The 26,766-nt window shown below is 41.1% G+C and overlaps 1 protein-coding gene across 1 annotated transcript in view; it reads left to right on the top strand.

Annotated features, from left to right (window-relative positions):
* LOC124037986 (discs large homolog 1-like protein) overlaps positions 1–26,766 on the top strand; it is a 214,644-nt gene that overhangs the window by 16,234 nt on the left and 171,644 nt on the right. Inside the window, exon 2 of the mRNA XM_046353313.1 lies at positions 1,101–1,406. Coding sequence (XP_046209269.1) covers positions 1,101–1,406 — 306 coding nt within the window. The remainder of the gene's footprint in view (positions 1–1,100; positions 1,407–26,766) is intronic.

Genomic DNA, 26,766 nt, shown 5'->3' with positions numbered 1-26,766 from the left:
ATCAAGCACCTTATAGTTCTTGAGTCCTAAAAGTGCATTGAAAATATTTAGTAACTGTGCATACTTTGGAGAGATGTGTGACCACCTGGAGACACCAGTTAGACCCCTTATTGACAAATGCTGCGAAAATAATGTTTGGATGATTTGGATGATGAACTGTTGCGTCCTCACCTTTTGTTCTGATAATTTCCCCATAATCTCCAAAGTGCTCCCTTTCAATTGCCACCATGGTTATGCATATGCTTCTCATATTTCTTCTGTTTGAAGCATTTCAATTTGACCCTGTTCACATATGCCAATTCTCAAGAGTGTAAAGGGTTAAAAATCGCAATACTGCTGATTTCCATTTCTCCCTGGTAGTTAATTCATTGGCCAATCACTGGTCACTGATTGCCCAGAGAGTCCAATTAACTGGTGTTTTTTCCATGGTCTGAATAAATCCCACTACCTGTCTGGTAGCGGCCCAGATTGACAAAGTCCTGTAGCGGTGCTGTGTTGGTTGATTGGGTGGCTATGTGCTGTGAAAGTGAAAGGGAAGGGTTTTAGATGTGATCATGCTGTGTATTTTCTCAGCAACATTATTTTATTATTATTTGTTATGGCTATATCATCATGGAACAATGGGAAACACTCCTAAAGCTATTAGCGCCACACTGGTCCTACACCTGGGCTGCCCTACAGATAAAAAAAACACACACACACACACACACACACACACACACACACACACACACACACACACACACACACACACACACACACACACACACACACACACACACACACACACACACACACACACACACACACACACACACACACACACACACACACACACACACACACACACAGACACCTCACACAGCGTGTATGCTCAGCGTGATGGAACAAAGTCTGTTTGATCTTCATACAGTTCTAGCTGAGTGACATTAAGCCCATTTAGAAGTGCTTATTCCTCTTCCACTGTGACCTGAAAACTAACAGAAACCTGTCCCTCTCCCCTCTTTCCCCTTCACTTCTCTATTTTATCTTTGCCTCTCACTCCCTTTTTATCTCTTCCTTTCCTCTCACTATCCCATCTCTTGCCCTCTTCTCTGCAGAAGTACAGGATTCAGGATGAAGATAGTTCAACCCCCCAGCAGGACCAAGGTCAGTCCCAGGCCTGTCCTCAGCAGCCCTACCCTGGCTTGGAGGGCAGTGAGAGGGAGCTGCCGGGTAGCCACCACGGGACCCTCCGCAGCCACCATGGAACCCTGGACAGGCACCACCACAACAGGGGAGAGAGAGAGGGCACAGATGGCAGGGGAGAGGGACTGCCAGAGCTGGCCCAGGTAGCAGAGAAGAAACTGTCCCGAATAGAGGACGTTCACGGATACGTCTCCCATGCACACATCTCCCCTACGAAGGTAGGACACAGCTATGTACTGTACATGTGTGAAATGTTAACACAGAGAAACATGCAATACATTATTGCATGCAACATGAAAGTGAAACGTAGCCTTTGTTGATGTACTGTATGACCCTGCTCCCCCTCCGTCCTCTTCTTCTTTCTCTTTATCTGGTCTCCACTTTCCTATTTACACACACTGTACCTTATCCCACACTCTTAGCACACACTCATACACAATATCATAATGGAATCCCCCTGCAGTGCTTGCATCAACACACAAAGCATAAGAGGAATGAGAAATTCTTCCATGACTGTTTAAACACTTCTCAATGTTTGCATAGACTCCCCCCAGCAAACCGGGAACGTTCCCAGAACATTAGCTAAGATTATAGTTAAGGTTTTATCAGATAATGGTTTTGACAACAATATATTGTTTTATGTTTTAATACAAATATTCTCTTTTTTGTGTTGAATTTTACCCCTTTCTCTCCCCAATTTCGTGGTATCCAATTGTTTTAGTGGCTACTATCTTGTCTCATCACTACAACTTCCGTACAGGCTTGGGAGAGACGAAGGTTGAAAGTCATGCATCCTCTGATACACAACCCAACCAAGCCGCACTGCTTCTTAACACAGCGCGCATCCAACCCGGAAGCCAGCCGCACCAATGTGTCGGAGGAAACTGTATTGTAGACTGTATTGAAGTCCCACTACAAGGTGTGAAAGATACACATGGCATTTTAATCATACAAACACAAGTTTTACCATTATTTATTCATTTGTTGACAAACTGCACATTATTTCATGGTCCTCTGGGCCTATGTAGACATTCCAGAAAAAATATCCCGGTACAATAGTAATTTACAACATTAACAATGTCTACACTGTATTTCTGATCAATTTGATGTTATTTTAATGGAAAAATAAATAGCTTTTCTTTAAAAAACAAGGACATTTCTAAGTGACCCCAAACTTTTGAATGGTAGTGCACACAGCAAGGCTGCCTTTCCCCTGGCCTTTTACCAGACCACCCAAAAATGGGGGAGTAGTAGTTCACAAATTGATTTTATCATGCAGAAAAAACATGAAGATGACAAAATTAAAATGAAATCATGTGCAGATTGTCAACATATGTGTAACAAAAAAAATTGGTTGTGCTTGTGTGATTAAATGCTGTTCAAATGTCCTATGAATGCGAATTGCCATTAAATCTGGAGAGAAACATAATAGGGATGTATTCCAACCTGCCTTGCTTATGCTTTAAGGAGCTACAAATGTGCATGCTGAGGATGTTGTCGTAATATTTTGGTAAACCCTATGTTCTTGCAATGTTCTGAGGACCTCCAAGACAATGTAAAATGTATATTCCGTGACCATCAATCAAATATGCTATGAACAACTGACTTTTTTTTGGAAATTGTGCAACATTGTGGGAATGTTCTGTGCAATGATGTGAATGTCACAATAATATCCTTGCAACATCCCAGACAACTCCCATAACTTAATTAACCTTAACCTTTAAAGAACCTGGACCAGGTGTTATGTCAACATTCTTACAGCATTATAGGAATGTCCTGTGCAACATAACTTAAACATTTTATGAAGATCACCACAACTGAGCATATTTTGTGTTTCGTGAACCTCTCTCTTGTAATATACCCACACTGTTCCCACAACCAAATGACATGATATGGGAACATTTTAAAAAACTCAGTAAGGCTGTTCCGTCAACATTCTTGCAACATCAAAGGAATGTTTTGTGCAACCTGATACAAACATTATCTGAATGTCAGCACTACTGGACAGTTGTAGTGTTGTGGGAACCTATCTCTTGTCATATCCCAACAATGTTGACATATCCTAAAGAAACGTTCTGGGAGCTGTTAAAGAACCACCAAAATGTGTTCTGGGAATGTTCTTGTAACATCAGGTGAATGTTTTTTTACACCCCAAACGAAACATTGTGGAATCATCCGTACAACTGAAAAATGTTTTGTATTGGTATTTGTATTTATTAAAGATCCCCATTAGCTGCTGCCAAGGCAGTTATTTAAACAATTTATTATGGCTGCAATCCCGTTAACGGGATCGATATGACAACAGCCAGTGAAAGTGCAGGGCGTCAAATTCAAAACAACAGAAATCTCATAATTAAAATTACTCAAACATCTTATACCGTTTTAAAGGTAATCTTGTTGTTAATCCCACCACAAGTTATACACATGGGAATTATAGATATACCTCTCCTTAATGCAACCACTGTGTCAGATTTCAAAAAAACTTTACGGAAAAAGCAAACCATGCAATAATCTGAGACGGCGCTCAGATTTTTACATTTTTTATTCGCCATGTTGGAGTCAACAGAAATCAGAAATAACAGTATAAATATTCCCTTACCTTTGATGATCTTCATCAGAATGCACTCCCAGGAATCCTAGTTCCACAATAAATGCTTGATTTGTTAGAGTTTAGGTATATAAATCCAAAAGCTTGTGCAGGTCGAGCATAGTGTCGGATAAAAACTTCAAAAAGTATTTGGGGGCTGGGTCGAAAGGGGCTGGGGCGGGGTTGAAAATCGACCAACCTCAGATTTCTCACTTCCTGTTTGGATTTCTTCTCAGGGTTTTGCCTGCCATATGAGTTCTGTTATACTCACAGACATCATTCAAACAGTTTTAGAAACTTCAGAGTGTTTTCTATCCAATACTAATAATAATATGCATATAGTAGCAACTGGGACTGATGAGCAGGCCGTTTACTCTGGGCACCTCTGGGCACGTTTTCATCCAAGCTACTCAATACTGCCCCTGCAGCCATAAGAAGTAACATTTAAGGAAGTTATATACACTTAAAAATATCACATGACATAACATTTCATAACACTTTTCACAAAACATTAAATGTGTTCACTCAGGCCACTACTCTACTAACACATATCTACATTGCAAAATCCATTTGTAAGTGTGTGTAGAGTGGGTGTATTATCGTGTGTATGTGTAAGCGTGTGTCTGTGCCTGTGTGTGTCTCTTTACAGTCCCCGCTTATCCATAAGGTGTATTTTTATCTGTTTAAAAAAAAATCTGATTCAACTGCTTGCATCAGTTATGAAGAGACCGCTAGTGGCATGTCTTGTGGGGTATACATGGGTGTCATAGCCGTGTGCTAGTTGTTTAAACAGATACATCGTGCATTCAGCATGGCAACATTTCTTATAAAAACAAGTTGTGTTGAAGTCAATCTCTCCTCCACTTTGAGCCATAAGCAATTTGCAGGCATATGCACATTTAAGGATTAGCCGTTCTGCCCTGTTCTGAGCCTGATTGGTCGGCTATTTGAGCCAATAAAGGGGCCTTTAAGCTGTGATTGTAAATGAGAATTTGTTCTTAAATGACTTGCCTAGTTAAGGTTAAGGTTAAATTAAAAAATACATGTTGATGATATCATTCATGTGCTGTTTGTAAGTACCCTGGTAGGGTGATTGATAACCTGAACCAGGTTGCAGGCACTGGCAACAGTTTTATGCTTTTTCTTGAGTGGGCAGCTTGATGAAAGCCAGTCAATATTTAAGATCACCCAGAAAATAAACCTCTATGTTGATATCACATACATTATCAAGCATTTCACACGTTATCCAGATACGGACTGTTAGCACTTGGTGGTCTATAGCAGCTTCCCACAAGAACGGGCTTTAGGTGAGGCAGATGAACCTGTAGCCATGTTACAACCGTATTTAACATTTTGTGATATACCCACAATGTTCCCAACAGACCGTTCCCACAACCTAATGAAATATTCTGGGAACCTTTGAAAAACACATTAAATATGTTCTAGGAACGTTCTTGCAACATCAGGTGAATGTTTTATACAAAGATGATATAATCGCAAGCATGACTGGACAGTTTTTGTGTAAAGAGAACATTTGCCTTGACCTAACGAATGTTATGGGAACTATCAAAAATCCAGTTTTGGTAAGCTGGGCAGGTATTACACATAGTAGACAGCCACGGTAAGAACCAGAGATAGAAACAAGCAGTAGCGTATATGTATTCACTTGTTTGTGTGTTTACCATAGACTGTATTGTGTTTACATACTCTGTTGACTATGGTCTCTCTGGAAACATTTAGTCTTCAAGCCAAACCCTTTTAGATTCCAGGTAGAACCCTTTCGGTTTCTATGTAGCTGGAACCAAAAAGGGTTCTTCAAAGGGTTCTCCTATGGGGACGGCCAGAGAATCTACATTTACATTTACATTTAAGTCATTTAGCAGACGCTCTTATCCAGAGCTATTTAGGTTCTAGATAGCACCTTTCTTTCTGAGACTGTGGTGTTCTGTGAGGTTCATTGTCAATAATGGATGCCTTCTCCCACCTAGTGGGTCATTCCCGACACTGCAGCTGTGTGGACAATACTTCTATGCAAGTGAAATACTTTGCTGAATCCCATATCGACCACTAGCACCTTGGCACATGTAGTAGCTCGGTCAAGGTTGGATAGGTAAAGGAAATATAATAATAGCTCCACCTGGCCTTTTGAATTCTGGCTATATTCATTAAACTATTGACATAGACACTAAACATTGAAGTTCTGTACTAGATTTTAGCCATAAAGCTAATTCAGTAAACATACTGTCAGTGTTTTTATCAAGTAAACTATTCAATGATGCCTTTGACTATTTTTAAAGATTAATTGTGACTAGTGTTTTGTTCAGTCTGTGGTCTGTGTGTCTCTCTGTGTGGTTATTTTGGTGGGGCCGTAGCTGGTGTGTTTGTGTGTCACAATATCATCACAGTGGTCTGCTTGGCTCTGTAGGCCCTAACAGATGGACCAGCCATCTTGTTTCTCTCCAGGACTCTGGTACTGCAGTGCTCTGGACCCAAATGTACCTCATGTACTGGCCAACACAACACACACACAGAGAAGCATAGGAACAACTCTGTCATCACTCTGACACATATTTTGCTATGGGGGTCAGGGGACATACCCCCAAATCTTAAATGCTAATTTCTAGTGACTTTTGAGAAAAGGATACAGAGAAATATTAACTTACAAATGGGCAAATTTACAAGGTTAAGGGTGGCATTGCAGAGGGTCACTTACTCTGGTACAGTCCAATCAGTCTTAGGGCCATGGCCATTCATATTGTACTGAATTTCAGTGTGACTGTGAATGTGGATATATTCAATTAAAGTTTTCACACGTGAGTTCCAAATACACTACCATTCAAAAGTTTGGGGTCACTTAGAAATGTCCTCATTTTTGAAAGAAAATCTTTTTTTTTGTCCATTAAAATAACATCAAATTGATCAGAAATACAGTGTAGACATTGTTAATGTTGCAAATGACTGTTGTAGCTGGAAACGTCCGATTCTTTCTGGAATGTCTACATAGGCTTACAAAGGCCCATTATCAGCAATCATCACTCCTGTGTTCCAATGGCATGTTGTGTTAGCTATTCCAAGTTTATAATTTTTAAAAGCTAATTGATTAGAAAACCGTTTGAAATTATGTTAGCACAGATGAAAACTGTTGTGCTGATTAGAGAAGCATAAAAGCTGGCCTTCTTTAGACTAGTTGAGTATCTGGAGCATCAGCATTTGTGGGTTTGATTACAGGTTCAAAATGGCCAGAAACAAAGCACTTTCTTCTGAAACTTGTCAGTCTATTCTTGTTCAGAGAAACGATTCTATGCCAGAAATTGCCAAGAAAATAAAAATCTCATACAACACTGTGTTCCACTCCCTTAACAGAGCCGCACAAACTGTCTCTAACCAGAATAGAAAGAGGTGTGGGAGGCCCTGGTGCACAACTGTGCAAGAGGACAAGTACATTAGAGTGTCTAGTTTGAGAAACAGACAAGTTCTCAACTGGCAGCTTCATTAAATAGTACCCGCAAAACACCAGTCTCAATGTCAACAGTGAAGAGGCGACTCCGGGATGCTGGCCTTCTTGGTAGAGTTCCTCTGTCCAGTGTCTGTGTTCTTTTGCCAATCTTAATCTTTTATTTTTATTAGCCAGTCTGAGATATGGCTTTTTCTTTGCAACTCTGCCTATATGACCAGCATCCCGGAGTCGCCTCTTCACTGTTGACGTTGGTCTAAGTGGCCCCGAACTTTTAAACGGTAGTGTACATTTTAACGGTCCACCCAGGCAGCGTACATTTTTTTATGCATGTCAATGCATGTCAATGCTCTCACTGTTCCAAAAACAAAACGCACTCAAACTAAGGCACTCTGACTCCTATGTTTCAATATTCCATCTCATTAATTCACATAAAAGTAGCCCATTTCACCGTGGAGGACAATCACATAGGCATAGTTGCAAAGAAAAAGCCAGGAGGCTGAAGAAATTTGGCTTGTCAGCAAAAGCACTCACAAATATTTACAGATGCACAATCGAGAGCATCCTGTCGGGCTGTATCACCGCCTGGTACGGCAACTGCTCCGCCCACAACCGTAAGGCTCTCCAGAGGGTAGTGGGGTCTGCACAACGCATCACCGGGGGCAACCTACCTGCCCTCCAGCACACCTACACCACCAGATGTCACAGGAAGGCCATAAAGATCATCAAGGACAACAACCACCCGAGCCACTGCCTGTTCACCCCGCTATCATCCAGAAGGCGAGGTCAGTACAGGTGCATCAAATCTGGGACCGAGAGACTGAAAAACAGCTTTTATCTCAAGGCCATCAGACTGTTAAACAGCCACCACTAACATTGAGTGGCTGCTGGCAGCAAACTGACTCAACTCCAGCCACTTTAATAATGGAAAAGTGATGTAGAAAATGTATCACTAGCCACTTTAAACAATGCCACTTCATATAATGTTTACATACCCTACATTACTCATCTCATATGTATATACTGTACTCGATACCATCTACTGCATAATGCCGATGCCGTTCTGTACCGTCACTCATTCATATATCTTTATGTACATATTCTTTATCCCTTTAAACTTGTGTGTATAAGGGAGTTGTTGTGGAATTGTTTGGTTAGATTAGTCGTTGGTTATTACTGCATTGTCGGAACTAGAAGCACAAGCATTTCGCTACACTCGCATTTACATCTGCTAACCATGTGTATGTGACAAATAACATTTGATTTGATTTATATTTGAGGCATGCTATGCTAATGTAAGGCGAGGATTAGCTAGATGAGCCAGACAAATGTCTCTCTTTGATGAGAGCCCAAGCACTCCCCCAGTGTTTCCCCAGGTCAAGTAAGCAGACATTTGCGCATCTCCAGTCAGAACAGAACCTGGCCGAAGATTTCCCCCCTGGCATATTTTCCGGCTGGTGCCCACATTGCCTTCATTGTTGTTTTCCTTGCTAATAATGACTTTGCTAATGGACTTGTGTGCGTTCCTATCAAAGTAATCGCCTTATTACATTATGATATTAGTTTCTGTATATCGTGTTGCCGTTTCTACTGTAGCACACGGTATGTATCTATTTATGGAGCATAATGTATTGTACACTCCTTTACAGTTTTACTGAAGGAACAAACAGCAAGAAAAGACATGCCTATATGTGGTTGTCTATTTTATTGAATTAGTAATAGTGGTTGAGCAACAAAAACACGTTTTACAAGAGAAAAGAAAACAGCAAGAAAAGACTGACAACTTATAAATATGCATAACCCATATTTTAATATGTAATGATTAAACAACAAAAACTAAATTCCCACCGCTTAATGCATCATGGCAGGTCACTTGTCAAGTCTGTCAGTCAGTAATTGCTGCAGATGTGCTCAATAGTGCTTGAGCATTTGGTACTCCCCAAAGCATGGCGAAACACACAAGGGTGTGTCATAAGCTAAACACCTGTACTTTGTCAACCTCCTCTACTTCCTGGTGCTGGACAGGCAGACTTTGCAGTGCCTCCATGTGTGATTGCTTTGAGCAGCAGTTTGAGGGACTTCTGAGGGAAAATGCTGTTGAGATGCATTGAGATGTAGGGGATTGTCTGCAGCAGGACTGCCCCCAGTGGATGGACGCCGAGGGGTGTGATGCTCCTCCAGCAGCTCTCTCATGAGCTTCTCTCGGTACTTTTGGTAAGTAATCACCTCACCTATGGGGGAGAGGGGAGGATGAGGGAGTGGTAAGGATGATGAGGGAGTGGTTTAGGTGGGTAAGATATTGTCAATATAAATGCATAATGATACTCTATGTGAACTGTATGTCCAATTCAAAAAAAATATTGTTCAGTAATCATCTCACCTATTTATTTTTTATTTTACTAGGCAAGTCAGTTAAGAACAAATTCTTATTTTCAATGACAGCCTAGGAACAGTGGGTTAACTGCCTGTTCAGGGGCAGAATGACAGATTTAGGCTACAATGCCGCCCCTATTAGCTGGCAGTGGTGAACTATGTGGCCATTGAGAACAGCAGTGTCGATCATATGGGGAAAAAAATCTTATACCAGTTGTGTGGGCGCATTCCACAAAACTGTTTATCATGTCCACCTTATTCACTGCCCCCATTTGGAGTTTATAGTCAAGCACAAAGTCCGGTTTGATCTTTCTCTCTCTTGTCAGGTGGTTCACCTTCCATGTGACCAACATGGTTACTGTATGGACAGTGGAGAGGATATGGACATCTAGTTTGTCATGCCACTTTACTGCCAGCTGTTGACCGTTCTCCTTGAACTCCACCTCCCCTCTCTGTATCTTCTTGCTTCCAAATTCTAGCATCCCATTCCTTTTCCGGCTAGACTGTGCCACAGGCCCCTGTGCTGTTGGAGAGCAGTTGCTGGAAAAGTGTGGGACTGCTGTACCAATTTTCCACATACAAACTGTGTCCCTTCACGAAACGAGGAGCCAGTAAGCTCATCACCAAGCCCCTCATAATGTTAGATGTCAGTGGTGGACCCTGTGTAGACTAGCTTGTTAGGGAGTTATATTCCTGTGCGGGTAGCGTGACTACAGCTCAAGCTCATTACCATAACGCACAATGCGCAAAAATATTCCTAAAAATATTTAACCTCCACACATTAACAAGTAAAATAGCTCAAATGAAAGATAAACAAGTTGTTTATCTAGCCAGCAAGTCAGATTTCTAAAATGTTTTACGGCGAAAACATAGCACATATTTATGTCAAACCACCACCGCAGACATAGCTCATTAGCATAGCCAAGTAGGAAAAAATATGCAATCAACAAATGCAGGATTAAAAGAAAAATCATTTCACTAACCTTTTGAAATCTTCATCAGATGACAGTGATATAACATGTTACACAGTACATTCATTTTTTTTTTTCAATAATATGCTATATATATCCATAAATCTCTGTTTACAATGATGCATCATTCAAAAAATGATACTAAAATGTCCGGAGAAATTAAATAGCTCCGGCAGATAACGTCAGCTAACAAGGAATACACATCATAAACTTTGACTAAATATGCATGTTTTACATATGTATAGGAAGATACACTTCTTCTAAATGCAAACGCTGTGTTACTTTTATTTATAACATTACATTTTGCGTTTACTAGGCTATAATAGGGAGTCGGCGCTCCCACATTAGCATAATGCCTCCTCTATCTTGGAGTCGACAGAAACCCAAAATTAACACATAAATATTCCCTTACCTTTGCTGTTCTTCCATCAGAAGACCTGTAAGGGATTATACTCACCAAATTAGCGTTCAGTTTTCAAGTCTGCGTCTTTCGGTTCACAAAATAGCCTGATTTTGGTAAAAATGTATGCAAAATTGAAGTGGGTGCGCACCAAAACGTCGAAAATATATATCATATGTCGATTAAACTTGTCAAACTATATTCATAATTAAGCTTTAACATGTTATAAAGGTCTACAGCAATTGTGAGGACGAAGCGAAACACACACGTCTTTTAATCGATCCTGAGGGAAAGAGAGAAAATGTGCAGAGCACGCAAATAGGTGCACTGTTTGCACTGTTTTTTGGCGTGACCGAGACCTTTCGGCACGCTCAAAGTCTCGTGAGCGCTGCGATTCTCACAGTTACACGCCTCATTGGAAGCAGGCTTCCCGCTGAACACATACAGACTCTTCCCAGGCTTGTAACTGCTTGGTAAGTGCGTATACGATGACGTCAAAGTGGTGCCAACTTTTTCCATTACAAGAGAGACTTTGGGAGAATGCATGCCCTGACACTTCTGCTTTACATAGAGACAAAATGTAAACAATTTTAGAAGCGTTAGAGTGTTTCCTATTCGATAATATTTTTTATATGCATATATTAGCAACTTTTGAAAAACAATTATCCTGTTTTATATGGGTACCCAAATCCTCCAGAAGGGGCAGTAAACCGTGGTATCCTGAACAGGCTAGACTATAATGACCTGGACAGATCCTGTTTTCACAAGACACATAACAAAGAACTAACAAACCTGGCCTTTTGGAGGGAATGTATAGATGGAACTCCAGCAAACCCTTCCATAACATGAGGAACTTGTCAATGAATAGGTCCTTGTATAGCACAAAGGGGCGGCAGCGTAGCCTAGTGGTTAGTGTTGGACTAGTAACCGGAGGTTTGCTAGTCAAACCCCCAAGCTGACAAGGTTCAAATCTGTCTTTCTGCCCATGAACAGGCAGTTAACCCACTGTTCCTAGGCTGTCATTGAAAATAAGAATTAGTTCTTAACTGACTTGCCTAGTTTAATAAAGGTAAAAAAGACCCGACCAAATGCTTTCCATGAGAAGGACTGTTACCAGGAAGTTATACATTTTGCTGATTGTGGTTGTCACCCATTTAGCAAGCTTCCCCCTCATTCCTGACTCTATCTTCTCCGGGACGTTAATAGGCATAGCGATTGGTCTCCTCCACTATTTCTCCCACCAGCTCCTCTGTCAGAAACAGTTTGAAGCACTCTGCCTCAACGGGCGATGACAAGGGGTTTGCACTCCAGACTGGGACTCCTCAAAGCCAACAGCAGGGCCAGGAGGGGTGAAATGACTGGCGGCCTTCCAGCTACCTCCGTTCCCTGTATTTCACCCACTGTTGGTCTGCCTCCATCACCAGCATCTTCAGAGAGACCTGGGACTTTGTTGGTGGGCAAGGGGTCCTCCGATTCAGTGAGCTAATGTGATGAATTGTAAATAGTAATTGTTATTAGCGAATTCATATTATGGTTTCTGTCAGTAGAGACTTAGCTAACTATAACCGCTTGTGTTATCGCACTCTTTCCTCAGTTAGCACTTGGACTAATGTAGACTGCATTTTCCGATTTGGATGAGAATTGTGTTAAGCTGGTCCAACTTCTGTGAATGTCTGAACATTGTATCCAAAAATAAACGGATCACATTGAGGACATAAAGTTGTAAGGACTGTGTTTGTGCAAATTGTTTCTGTGAAAATAAAGTATGGCCAGCTCGAACGCTGATCGTTGCATCAATCGTATTGAGTAAATTGTTCTAATCACACCGGTTTGAGCATATGGCGCAGTGACCACCATAGAATGCTCAAACCCTGTGCTCATATCTGCCAAAGGGTTAAACAACCACTTTGTACTCTCTCTGCTACTGTATGATTCATTTCCTAGTATTTTTCTCACTTCCCCCATATCAGGTTGTTACTACTACTGCTGCTCTACATACCGTATGGTTTAAAACTTATACTATTTTCAACTTATAATACAGTTATTATACTGTAATAATAACTAGCAACATACACAGTGAAAAACAGTTGTGGGGGCCACAAAAAAAATCTGATCTGATTATGAGGGGCAGCAGTGGCTCTCCGGTCTGGTTACAGTACCCACATCCATAGGGCATAGAGAAAATGTTGCAGTTATAAATCAAGTTTGCTGCAATTTCTACACATTTTGCTCTGAGTACTCTGTCTCTGTTCATCTTGTTGCACACTCTATTCAATCTGTCTGTTTTTGTTTTGCAATGGAGATCAGTGTGTGTGTGTGTGTGTGTGTGTGTGTGTGTGTGTGTGTGTGTGTGTGTGTGTGTGTGTGTGTGTGTGTGTGTGTGTGTGTGTGTGTGTGTGTGTGTGTGTGTGTGTGTGTGTGTGTGTGTGTGTGTGTGTGTGTGTGTGTGTGTGTGAGTGGAGTTCATATGGTCTCTTTGAGCTTGGTGTTCTACACAAGGGAGAAAATCTGGCTTCGCTCAGTGCTGTGTTCATAGTATTGTCTTCAGCAGGCCTGGGCAAACTTTGCCCCGACAAGAAAGATCTGTTTGAAAAAGTTTATCCTGTCAAGACGAACAGTGACACAGGGTGTTGAGGACATGGCAGAGAATATGGAACAACAGAAAGACAAGGTAAAGGATTTCACCTATTTCTCCTTGGCCCTGGATGAGAGCAGTGATGCATGTGACACGGCGCAGTTGGTGATATTCTTACGAGACATAACCCCAGACTTTGAAATCACAGAGGAGCTGTAAACGCACATTGTTGAGATTGGCTGCAATGACAACAAGCTCAGTCCGATGATGCTGTGACACACTGCCCCACACCATGATGGACCATCCACCTCCAAATTGATCCCGCTCCAGAGTACAGGCCTCGGTGTAACGCTCATTACTTCGACGATAAACACGAATCTGACCGTCACCCTTAGTGAGACAAAACCGCAACACGTCAGTGAAGAGCACTTTTTGCCAGTCCTGTCTGGTCCAGCGACGGTGGGTTTGTGCCCACAGGCGACATTGTCCCTGTGATGTCGGGTGAGAACCTGCTTTACAACAGGCCTACAAGCCCTCAGTCCAGCCTCTCTCAGCCTATTGCGGACAGTCTGAGCACTGATGGAGGGATTGTGCATTCCTGGTGTAACTCAGGTAGTTGTTGTTGCCATCCTGTACCTGTCCACAGGTGTGATGTTCGGATGTACCGATGCTGTGCAGGTGTTGTTACACGTGGTCTGCCACTGCGAGGACGATCAGCTGTCCATTCTGTCTCCCTGTAGTGTTGGCTTAGGCATCTCACAGTGCGGACATTGCAATTTATTGCCCTGGCCACATCTGCAGTCCTCATGCCTCCTTGCAGCATGCCTAAGGCATGTTCATGCAGATGCGCAGGGACCCTGGGCATCTTTCTTTTGGTGTTTTTCAGAGTCAGTAGAAAGGCCTCTTTAGTGTCCTAAGTTTTCATAACTGTGACCTTAATTGCCTACCGTCTGTAAGCTGTTAGTGTCTTAATGAACATGCACCTGTGGAACGGTTGTTAATTGTTTATGGTTCATTGAACCAGTGTTTAAACGCTTTACAATGAAGATCTGTGAAATTATTTGGATTTTTCTTTTTTTGCTGAGTGAACAGACATTTCAGTGATGAAATATAACATGTCAAGGCACAGATGAAATCTTACTGACTCTCACCTCTCAGCAATCCTGCGCATAGCAACGTCAGGAACCATACCTGACTTCTCTGCTCTAGTCAATGCCCATCAGAGACTTCACTCCTCACACTGAGTGAGTAGTTTTAAATGTAATATTGAACTCTCTCTTTCTCGTGTTTTTGTGCATACCTGTTAACAAGAGTTCTGTCCGTGGTGCTGAATGCACAGTGTACTTTTCCCTCCGTGTTGTTCATTGCATGTTTAATAATGAAAATACAGTACCTACCAAAAGGAGGACATGGATGTGGTTTATTTCTGTGCATGTTAAAAAAAGTTAAATAAGTAGCATATATGGACATGATTTGCAGTAGATATATCTGTCAACATAGTCATACACATGATGTATAATCCTGTAGTATGATTCTGGCCCGCAGTGGCAAAAATATACTCTTTAGTGGCCCTCCATGGAAAATAATTGCCCAGGCATGGCCTACAGTATCCATCTGAGCAATGAACTCAAAGCAGAGCAGGCAGCATCCTGGCTCGTGTCGATTTCATCTCATCATTCTGATCTTCATACTGGCTGGCTGCTCTATGCATGTGGCCCTCTTTCAGTTGTCTCTGTATGTATGTGTAGACTCATTGCAGTAACAGGTTGAGTCCCTGTCCTCTGTACTGTAGGTAGTGTTATTGGAGTGTGTCTTCGACGCTGGGTCACCTGTAGGCTATGAGGTGGTCCCTTTTCCTGACTTCTCTACATTACCAACCACGCCCTTCTACAGGTAACACCCACATACCAACCACACTGTTAGTTCGCCCCGGAATGATAGCATCACTGTCAATTCTGCTTCTCCATTGTGCTTTGTTTTTCTATTCAGTTTGTTCTTTCATTCGTTAATGATGACATTTCTACTGTAGCTCTTCTATTCTCAGTATTCCTGCAAAATGTTGCTGTAACATTTTGAAAGCTCTAGGTGGCACGGTTGCCACCCTATGGTACTCCCGGTCAAGGCCAGTTGTGACACAGCCTGGGATCAAAACTCGGGCCTGTATTGATGCAGTGCTTTAGACTGCTGCCCCACTTGGGGGGCCTTCAAAGTCATTTTCATCCAGGAAGTAGCCTAAGCTTTGTGTCATGAAAAATGTCCTCCTTGGAAATAGACCGATAAGCTGTTTGGCTGATGGTGATGAGTTCCCTTCCCCTACCCATCAGTAGCCATCTCCTGTCCAGTGAGCCTAGTATATGTAATAGTAGAGGAGTCAGAGCTGTGATAATAGGACTGATGGCTCGTTCAGGTCAATAAGTACATTAAGTCTCTTCAACTGCTCCATGTAATGCAGAATGGTGGAGGACACATTTGAGCAGCGCACCACCCGGAATTCCAACGAATTGCCTCCTATTCAACAGCCCTCTCTCTCTCTTTTTGCCCTCTCTCTCATTCTATGTTGTGCTCTGGGTCTGAGCCTATTAGGAGATGGTACTGATGGGCTGGGTGCTATGCAGAGTACAGAGAGAGCACTTAGTGATCCCAGCACCTCTCTCTGTGTCATTAAGCTAAGCTATTAGGAACGCCAAAAAGATGGGCCAGTGCCTAATCAAGACCATAAGGAGAACCAAGGGACTGCAGCGGACCTTACTGGTAGGTAGGGAGGATGTATCTACTGTTTTAATGGTAGGTAAGGAGTGTGTCTGTGTCGTAGTGAGACTAACAGCTTGTCATTGACTGACACTCTTAGCTGATGAACTGTCCAGTGTTCACTGCCCACTTACTCTATATGCATGCAGTGAACACGTGGTTTCCAGGCCAGACTTCATTGGGGTTTTTTTAACCACTGTGAATGAGCAAACCACAGTGGTGTTTGTAGCTGGGTTTGTTGACCGCTGTATGGAGGTTTGTTGAGTGTTTATGTGCTAGAACTGCTTTCAATAGTCTGTTTTCTGCTCTAAAAGACTACTTCTATGAAGCAGGCATGTTTGGTTTTGGAAACCACATTGTTACATTCTTATAGGAATGGTCATGCTTTTGCTAAATGTAAAGCAGATTTGTTTTAGCGTCATGACGATGCATTGGTTTAGCTCCCTGTCCTGCTCTCACAACATGAGAACGCTCTCTCTGCTTTTCTAACAACACACACCCACACTATACGCCAGGAGTACCACACACACACACACATTCCAATCCTTCCACAGTAACACAATGCTCCCATAGTACACAGACCTCAGCCCACTACCGTGGGTATGATGCTGCTGCTGGACAGACAGACCGAGACAGATAGACAGAGCTGTGCTGCAATGCTACGTGAGCTGAGCTGCAGTAAGTAAGTAGCCCTCTGAATGAATTCTAGAGAGCTAAATAAACCCAGTTCAGTGTGCCTATCTGTCTCTGAGGTATGCATGTTGATGGTGAAGAACCAGTAATAGCAGCAGGAAGTGAGGCTTGACTGGGTGATGGATACTGTTCCCGTGCTTCAGTGGCGATGACGTGATGCTTCAGCTAGTGATTGATTAGAAGCGAGAGAGAGAGAGAGAGATAGATGTTATAGAGCCACTATTTTTTTACATGCTCAATTTACACTGAGTGTACAAAACTTTAGGAATACCTGCTCTTTCCACGACGTAGCGCAGGGGAATCCAGGTCAAAGCTATGTTCCCTTATTAATGTCACTTGTTAAATCCACTTCAATCTGTGTAGATGAAAGGGAGGAGACAGGTTAAAGAAATATTTTTTTTAGAAGGATCTTGAGACATGGAATGTGTATGTTTGCCATTCAGACGGTGAATGGGCAAGACAAAAGATGTGTGCTTTTGAACGGGGTATGGTAGTAGGTGCCATGGGCACAGGTTTGTGTGTTAACAGATGCAACGCTGCTGGGTTTTTCACGCTCAACAGTTGTTTCCCGTGTGCATAAAGAATGGTCCACCACCCAGATTATATTTACGGTACTATTGTTTTCACTCATAGAATTCCAACATTTTATTCACACTCCAAGTATTTGTATTCATTAAAGTGTACTTGCTTCATTAAAATGAGATCTTCGTCTTGAAGCGAAACCATTTCAGCACCCTGCAATATTATCAGTGAATAAGTGCATGGTATTTCCATGAACCCATACATCCTTCCATGAACCCATAAATCTCATTATTAATACGGTAATCCCACCACCATAGCTTGGACCCAAGGCTTTTCCCAAGTCATTTAACTGAGCATCCAGCCTTTGATTTATATTCATGTTTGTGAGGTGAGAGACAAATGATTGGTGTGAACAAGAGCTCTGATGTTGACTGACATTAGCTAATAAGGTGACAACGATGTACGCTGGGTGTAGCGGAGTAGCAGTTATGATAAGGTTAGGCTTGGAAAGGTTTTTTTCACCTGGTCAGACAGCTGTCGTGTACTGAAGTCCACAAGTGAAGGGAAAAGATGACGGGAGGAGACTGCGTAGATGCGAGAAGGAATTATTACAACTAACAAAGTGATGATGCTGTTTTTATGTGGCTGCTATGAAAGTGAACTGTGTGTGCGGGTGATCAGAGGTGTATTTATTCCACTGATTCTGTTTCTTAAACGTTTCTTAAATGAAAGCAAACAGGGCTAAACCTACCTGAATCTGTTTAATAGAAATTCTTGTTTGCAAATCTTTGGACTAATAATTACACACTAGATGAGCTAGATGTAAGTAAGAGTGTTCAAGGCAGTGTTGAATGTGTCACTGTCTGCCACCTTGATTACTCCAATTTGTCTCTCGACCTGAGCACCTACTTCATAAACTAGAATTCATAGGCTAGGTTGTAGCAACCTCATGATGACTAAAGGGAAAATGTTAGTATCATGTAGTATCCTAAACCTATCAATGTTACATTGAGCTGGGTGAATGGAATATAAGAGACAGTCACCCAATATGCTGTAATAGAAACGAGGCCATGCTCATAAAAAAATAATTGTCCTCCCTAATCTTAAACAACCCCGACTGCCACTGCTCTCGAGGAAGGCTCATCTCCGGAGGTCACGCTCGAGACGTAAGCAATGTGGACGTTTACATTACAGTGATGTCACTCGGGAATATCTTGTGAATCTCCTTAACACTCGTCAATGTGAAAAGAGCCTAAGGCTGTAGACTGTTGAGCAGACCATTCACCAGGCAGGCTGTATTGCAGTGTTGGGCTGGGTTACATGGAACAGGAGATTGGAAGGTTCAACCTTACTGGTGTGCTGTACCGGAGTGCACGTTTCTCTGTTGGGATCCCCTTGGAAATCTGACCAATTCGTATGCTAAAGCAATGGGTTACCGTCAAAACATGTTCATTTAATTATGTTGCACCTCCTTGGTTGCGCAGATACAATGTAGTTACACAGTTTACGTGGGGTACATACACCGTGAACATAATTTTGCCAGCTTCCTTATTATTGTGCTGTATCTGCAACATGGATCAACTCAAAAAACGCTCTGGAAAATGTGCATGATGTAAGATCTTAATTTAAACCAGTTTGCTATGGTGGGAAAAAAAATCCTGCAGTAACAGGAAATATGAATTATTAGTGGATTCTAATTCATCGATATTTTTGTAGCGGTTGATACATGTCAAGTATGACATGTCCAAAGTGGAAATTCCAAATATCAGAAGCCTTTTTAACATGTACTAACACACAGGCGAGATCTTTCTACAGTAGCCCCTGCACCGTATGCTCAAATCGGTGTGAATAGAACGCTTATTTAGAACGTCCAGTTTCGATTGACGCAACAGTCAGCGTTTGAGCTGGCAACACAGAAACATTTTGCACAAACACAGTCCTTACAACCTTGTGTCCTGAATGTGATCCGTTTATTTTGGGATGTTCAGACATTCAGAGGGTAGTTTGTGCAATGTTTATTTTTTGGGATCAACCAAGGATAAGAGACAAGATGAGTCAAATAAAATAAAATTGTTATTGGTCAAATACATATGGTTAGCCAATGTTAATAAACAAACTAGGCACATTTGGGCAGTCAAGATACAACATTTTGAACAGAAATACAATGGTGCATTGGATCAGTCTAAACTATGCACATACACTGATGCCATCTAGTGACCAAAATCTAAATTACACCTGGGCTGGAATAATACATTACATCCTTTCTCTTGCATTTCAAACATGGTACGAAAAAAATACAAAAGAAAGCTTTTTCTTTATATATGATATTTTACCAGTTCTAGTGTGTTATATTCTACTAGATTCCTTTCACATTTCCATAAAGTTCAAAGTGTTTCCTTTCAAATGGTACCAAGAATATGCATATCCTTGCTTCAGTGCCTGAGCTACAGGCAGTTCGATTTGGATATGTCATTTTAGGCAAGAATTGAAAAAAGGGGCTAATCCTTAAGATGTTTTAATGTGAGCTTCCTGACAGTGCAGTAATATCTAACAATTCCCCAACAACTACCTAATACACACAAATCTATAGGGATGGAATAAGAATATGTACATAAATATATGGATGAGCGGCATAGGCAAAGGTGCAATAGATGGTATACAGATATGAGATGAGAAAATGTAAGAGATGTTAACATTATTAAAGTGGCATTATGTAAAGTGACTAGTGATCCATTCATTAAAAAGTGGCTAGTAATTTGAGTTTCTGTAGACAGAAGCTTCTCTGAGTTAGTGATTTGTGTTTAGCAGTCTGATGGCTTTGAGATAGTGTTTTTCAGTCTCTCTGTCCCAGCTTTGATGCACCTCGCCTTCTGGATGGTGGAGGGGTGAAAAGGAAGTGGCTCGGGGGGTTGTTGTCCTTGATGATCTTACTCAAGAGATGAGTGACTCATCAAGTGAATCATCCCTCACCTCATTTTGTTATAACATCTTTGGTCTGACAGACGTTTTCACTCAGAATGCATTGTATAATGTCAACAAACATGGCGCCACACATAGCTGGCAAATAGTTTAGCATTAGCTCATCATAATCAGTACATACAACCTTCAAAAAAGTATTTTACACAGATAATGTGTGTCCATTCCAATCAATGCAAGAATCAGAATGCATAATTTGTCACAAGCACTTGAAAACGTGAATAAAACAATAAAACAATATATGCTGCATACATACGGTAGGCTACAGGAGAAACGACCACACGATATACAGAAATAAAGGCACTTACTTTTGATTGGAACACACACACACACACATGTCCAAAGTTGCCAGGGGAAAATGTTTGTGCTAGACTGCACAAATATCTGCATACTTGATCTGGGAAAACACTGGGGAGGTGCTTAGGCTCTCATCGAAGAGAGAAGTTTGTATGGTTTAGTAAAGCCTCTAACATAAATTGTTTGCAACAGTGAAATGGGCTACTTCTATGTGAACTAATGAGGAGGCGCAACACACCTCAATTCAAACTGTTGTTAGAAAATAAAACTTGTTAGAAAATAATTTCAAAACGACAAGTTGAAATATAGCCTATAGATAATTAGCAGGGAGCGTTTTGGATTGAGGGCAGCATGGGTTAACTGTCCTGTTGAGTAACAATCACATTTTGGAACAATCCCATTCTGCAACAGGGAGATACAATTTTACTTTGCATAGACACTGAGTATACCAAACAATAGGAACACCTTCCTAATATTGAGTTGTAAATACCCGCATTTTGCCACAAGAACAACCTCAATTTGTCGTGGCATGGAATCTACAAGGTGCCGAAAGCATTCGTCAGGGATGCTGGCCCATGTTGACTCCAATGCTTCCCATAGTTGTCAAGTTGGCTGGATGTCCTTTGGGTGATGGACCATTCTTGATACACACGGGAAACTGCTGAGCTTGAAAAACCCAGCAGCGTTGCAGTTCTTGACAGAAACCGGTGCGTCTGGCACCTACTACCATACCTCGTTCAAAGGCACTTACATTTTTTTGTCTTGCCCATTCACACTTTGAATGGCACACATACACAATCCATGTCTCAAGGCTTAACAATCATTCTTTAACCCGTCTCCTCTCCTTCATCTACACCTGATTGAAGTGGATTTAACAAGTGACATCAATAAGGGTTCATAGCTTTCACCTGGTCAGTCTATGTCTTAATGTTTTGTATACTCAGTGTATATCTCTGTCAGTGCTTACAGTGGAGAGCTGAGCTGAGATAAATACTTTTTACTCAGTCGGAAACACTCAGCGGTCTACAGCATCACTCTCATCAAATAAACATGCCCCGTGTACTTATTTAATTGGCAACGCATTATTTAACGGCTCCAATGTTTATAAGGTCAAGTAAGGAGGATGCAGAGATAGACTGTGTGTCAGAGTTTTGACAGCTGCGCTGTCTGCCTATGTAGCTGATCATTTAGGTACAGGAAAGTGTAACGGCTTGTATGCCTGTGTGTCATTCAAGTGTATTGTGTACTGGGCACGGATGGTCATGCATACTGTGTGTCTCAAGAAAAGCCTCCTGTATCATAGCAGGAAGGACTGGGAGGTAGACTCCAATGACACCACCTGTAGCTGTATATGTATTACTGGCCCCCAGTGGCAAGAAGTGACATCAACCAAAAAAGAACTATAGGCCTACAACCCAGGCTACTTTCTGTCCCTAACACTAAAACTAAAACAAAATATACATGTTTTTATCAAACTGAAACTAAATAAAAACGAGTAAATCTAGTCTGAAAACAAACTTAAACTAAACTGATTTTCAAATAAAAATCTAAAAACGAATAGAAATAAAAACAAATATTGAATCATATTATCATCCTACCCACAATCCATAGGAATATAAAGAAATATGTAGGACATGACCTGCAGGACGTTTTGCCATATTCACCATAAAAAACTCCACACAAAGCCCAATTATGTGTCTAAAGGCAAGTCTGTTTGTGACACCCCTTTCACAGACTTTCTTTTACAACCAGACAACCTACACAGAACTGTATAAATGGAAATTGATCACCCCACAACCCCAATTCCCCACCAGTCATACAGGAAGGATACTGACATTATCACTGCAACTTGCCCAGAATGACCAGTTAGCTGTGCAAACTGGTCAGGCCCCAGAACTACAACCACCAGTCTCCTCACCCTGTTAAGATACACTAATTTCCCGGTCACCTCAAATACTTATAATCAACATTGCACACTTAGTTTTAGTGTGGAGAAGAGGGCTGTGCATACAGTATACACTCCTAGAGAAGCAGACTGTTGTATTACGGTTGCTTTCCTATAACTTGGTTACGCTACTGTGTGATTGTGTTGTAAGAGGCCTGTTATTATATTTTGTGGAATTGCCCGTTGTTGATAAGTGTGTGAATGAGATTAAAACATGAACACACATTGAAAAGCTAGTTGGCTTAGGCAATTCAAACACAACAGAGGCATGGCAGCGCAACTTCCTAGATATACCAAGAACCTTATGAAACCCTTTTAAAGACAGAATAACACAATACAAAACGAACATGGGCTACGTATATGCAGGCAAAGGTGTTTGAGTGTAACCATATTGGATTCAGAATACAATTGATTTACGCTAAAAGTCTTTATAGGCATGAGTGTTTTACACAATTCATTTTTACAAGTGATTTAACCTCCATCAAATGTTATTATGGTAGCCATATTGGATTTGAGACAGTATTGGATTTTAGATTTTAGATAATTGGCCCCCTGACTTAATTGCAAGACTAGGGTCTAAATATACAAAATCATTTAAAGAACCTTGGATTTCGATGCTGGAGCCCACTTGTTTTTCTTAGAGTGTATTACAATAGCCACAACATTTTAAAAATGTGTAACTGTATGCATTTTTGTCAGGCAAAATGCATCAACAGCACTGAATGAGATGATGTCTATTGATCGGTAACCAAAAACAAAAGTTAACATTCATCATAGATATTCATAGTTGATATTTCAGTCAATTGTATGTGTTTACAAAAAATGCAATATTAGATTTTAGCAATACCAGAGCTTGCAATATTGGCTTATATGAGTTTATGAAGGCTCTTACAATATTCAATGATTACATTTCTCTAACACAGGTTACAGGCTACAGTACATGCCTGCATCACCAAGCTCGAACATTAGGCAAAATTAAGAGGTGAAAATAGACCAAATTATTGAACACCGTTTGGGTCTTTGCATGTCAAAAAAGATGCACGTCAATATAACACTATTTGACGCGTTAAATAAGCTTTTAATTTGACACGTAAAATAACAGAATTCTATTCTAGAATATTGTGTGCTGAATTTGCACGTGCAAGCCAAGTGCCAACGCTACTATCAGTAGCACTGTCTTGTGAAGGTGGCGTGGGGGTCCTTTGTGGGAAAATTTCGTCATCAAAGTCTGGCATTCTCTGGATTTATGGTGGGGACAAAAAAACACACAGCCACTCCATTGAATAGCAGACTAACGTTAGTGGTTGCTTTGCAATGATTTCAGTTAGCCACTGATTCCTTCCAAACGACTCATTTTTGAATTTGTTGTGTAATATTTATGTCCAATGGCCCGATGAGCACCGATAAGTTTTATCTATAATTGATCTTAATTATTTATCTTCATACGGAAAGGATTAAAAAGGATTTACCAGGAGATTGTCGACTTGATTCATCATGACAGCTAGCTAGGACTTTGAAGTAAAATGTTGACATGATCAGTCCAATCAAATCTACTGTACATATAACGTGATTTGACGTAATTTTATCTGTGACCAATGACCTTGAGTCTTCATGGAAGGGCTCTTGTAATATAACTCTTTGGCATGACCCAAAGGGCTGACATTTTTACTAAGGACTTAAACTTGGCGATGATGTACTGTCTCCATGAGTGACAAAACACAGAGTCGTTAACGGCTCAATGCCCCTATTTTCTACTGGCTCGTCCCACCACCACAGAAAGCACTGAGCTAGGCATAAACACCTGCATTTTGGAGCTGCCTTACTCAAGAAAACAAAAAAGAGACCATGCAGCTTTATTAGCTTAATGATATATATATTTTTTTTTTACATTGTTTGCAAACTGATATGTGAAACATATTAATGCCAAAATAACATGCAAATGTAATCAGGTAGTAACCAAAAAACTGTTAAACAAATCTAAATACAGTATATTTTATATTTGAGATTCTTCAAATAGCCACCCTTTGCCTTGATGACAGCTTTGCACACTTTTGGCATTCTCTTAACTAGCTTCACCTGGAATGCTCTTCCAGCAGTCTTGAAAGAGTTCCTACATATGCTGAGCACTTGTTGGCTGCTTTTCCATCCAAAACATCTACATTTGGTTGAACTCGGAGGATTGTGGTGGCCAGGTCATCTGATACAGCATCCAATCACTTCCCTTCTTGGTAAAATAGCCCTTACACAGCCTGGAGGTGTGTTGGTTCATTGTCCTGTTGAAAAAGAAATGATAGTACCACTAAGCCCAAACCAGATGGGATGGCGTATCGCTGCAGAATGCTGTGGTTAAGTGTGACTTAATGTAAATCAATCACAGATAGTGTCACCAGCAAAGCACCCCTACACCATGCTTAAGGTGGGAAATACACATGCAGAGATCATCTGTTCACCCACACCATGTCTCACAAAGACACGGCGGTTGGAACCAAAAATCTCAGATTTGGACTCCTGACCAAAGAAAAAAATTCCACAGTTCTAATGTCCATTGCTCGTGTTTCTTGGCCCAAGCAAGTCTCTTCTTCTTATTGGTCTCCTTTAGTAGTCATTTCTTTGCAGCAATTTGACCATGAAGGCCTGATTCACACAGTCTCTTCTGAACAGTTGATGTTGAGATGTGTCTGTTACTTGAACTCTGTGAAGCATTTATTTGGGCTGCAATTTCTGAGGCTTGTAACTCTAATGCACTTGTCCTCTGCAGCAGAGGTAGCTCTGGGTCTACCATTCCTGTGGCAGTCCTCATGAGAGCCAGTTTCATTATAGCGCTTGATGGTTTTTGTGACTGCACTTGAAGAAACTTTCAAAGTTCTTGAAATGTTCCATATTGACTGACCTTCATGTCTTAAACTAATGATGGACTGTCATTTCTCTTTTCTTATTTAACCTGTTCTTGCCATAAAATGGACTTGGCCTTTTACCAAATAGGGCTATCTTCTGTTTACCCCCCTACCTTTTCACAACACAACTGATTGGCTCAAACGCATTAAGAATGAAAACAGTTCCACAAATTAACTTTTAAGATGGCACACCTGTTAATTTAAATGCATTCCGGATGACTACCTCATGAAACTGGTTGGAAAATGCCAAGTGTGTCCAAAGCTGTTATCAAGGCAGAGGGTGGCTATTTGAAGAATCTCAAATATAAAACATATTTTGATTTGTTTAACACTTTTTTGGTTACTACCTGATTCCACATGTGTTATTTCACTACTCCATATGTGTTATGTCTTCACTATTATTCTACAATGTAGAAAATCGTAAAAATAAACAAAAACCCTTGAATGAGTAGGTGTTCTAAAACTTTTGACCGGTTGTGTATATATTTCAGTGTTCTGTAACTCATGGGAACAGTACGTCCACGCCAAGTTGAGGTAGAGTAAGGGTAGAAATTCAAAATGTCAGCCCTTTGGCTTATGCCATAGAGTTATATTATAAGTGCCCTTCCAAGAAGGCTCAATGTCATTGGCCACAGATAAAATGACGTCAAATCACATAATACTGTAGCTTTGATTGGACTGATCATTATCCTTTTTGGGGGGGGGCTAAAACTGTGGGGCTCAAAACAGGTGGGTCTCTGCCCCACCTGACCTGAATGACGGGTCGCCACTGTGCTTTCTTCTACCTCGGGTAGGGGTATCTCAAAAGTTTGGGAGACTTGCCACTATCATAAAGTAACTCCCATGCTGTCAAGATCTCCCCTGAAACGTGATATTTTAGCCTTACAAATAGATAAACATGTCTGAGTTAGCTAGCTACATTGATATGAAATTGCCCATCTTAGCCATTTGATCCCTGGTTAATCGAATGAGGGAATTATTTTAGAGAGACATAAGTATTTGGTTATTATTGTAATATTGCAGGGTGCCAACCTTCCTCTAGGAGAGATACTTGGTGTACAGGCTTTTGCTCCATAGTATTTTACTTTGTGGGGGGTTAAGTGCCTTGCTCAATGCCACAATTGCAGGATATATAATACATGG

The sequence above is a fragment of the Oncorhynchus gorbuscha genome, linkage group LG06, assembly GCF_021184085.1.
Source record: "Oncorhynchus gorbuscha isolate QuinsamMale2020 ecotype Even-year linkage group LG06, OgorEven_v1.0, whole genome shotgun sequence".
Classification (NCBI taxonomy): domain Eukaryota; kingdom Metazoa; phylum Chordata; class Actinopteri; order Salmoniformes; family Salmonidae; genus Oncorhynchus; species Oncorhynchus gorbuscha.
This window is presented reverse-complemented; position numbering and strand designations above follow the sequence as displayed.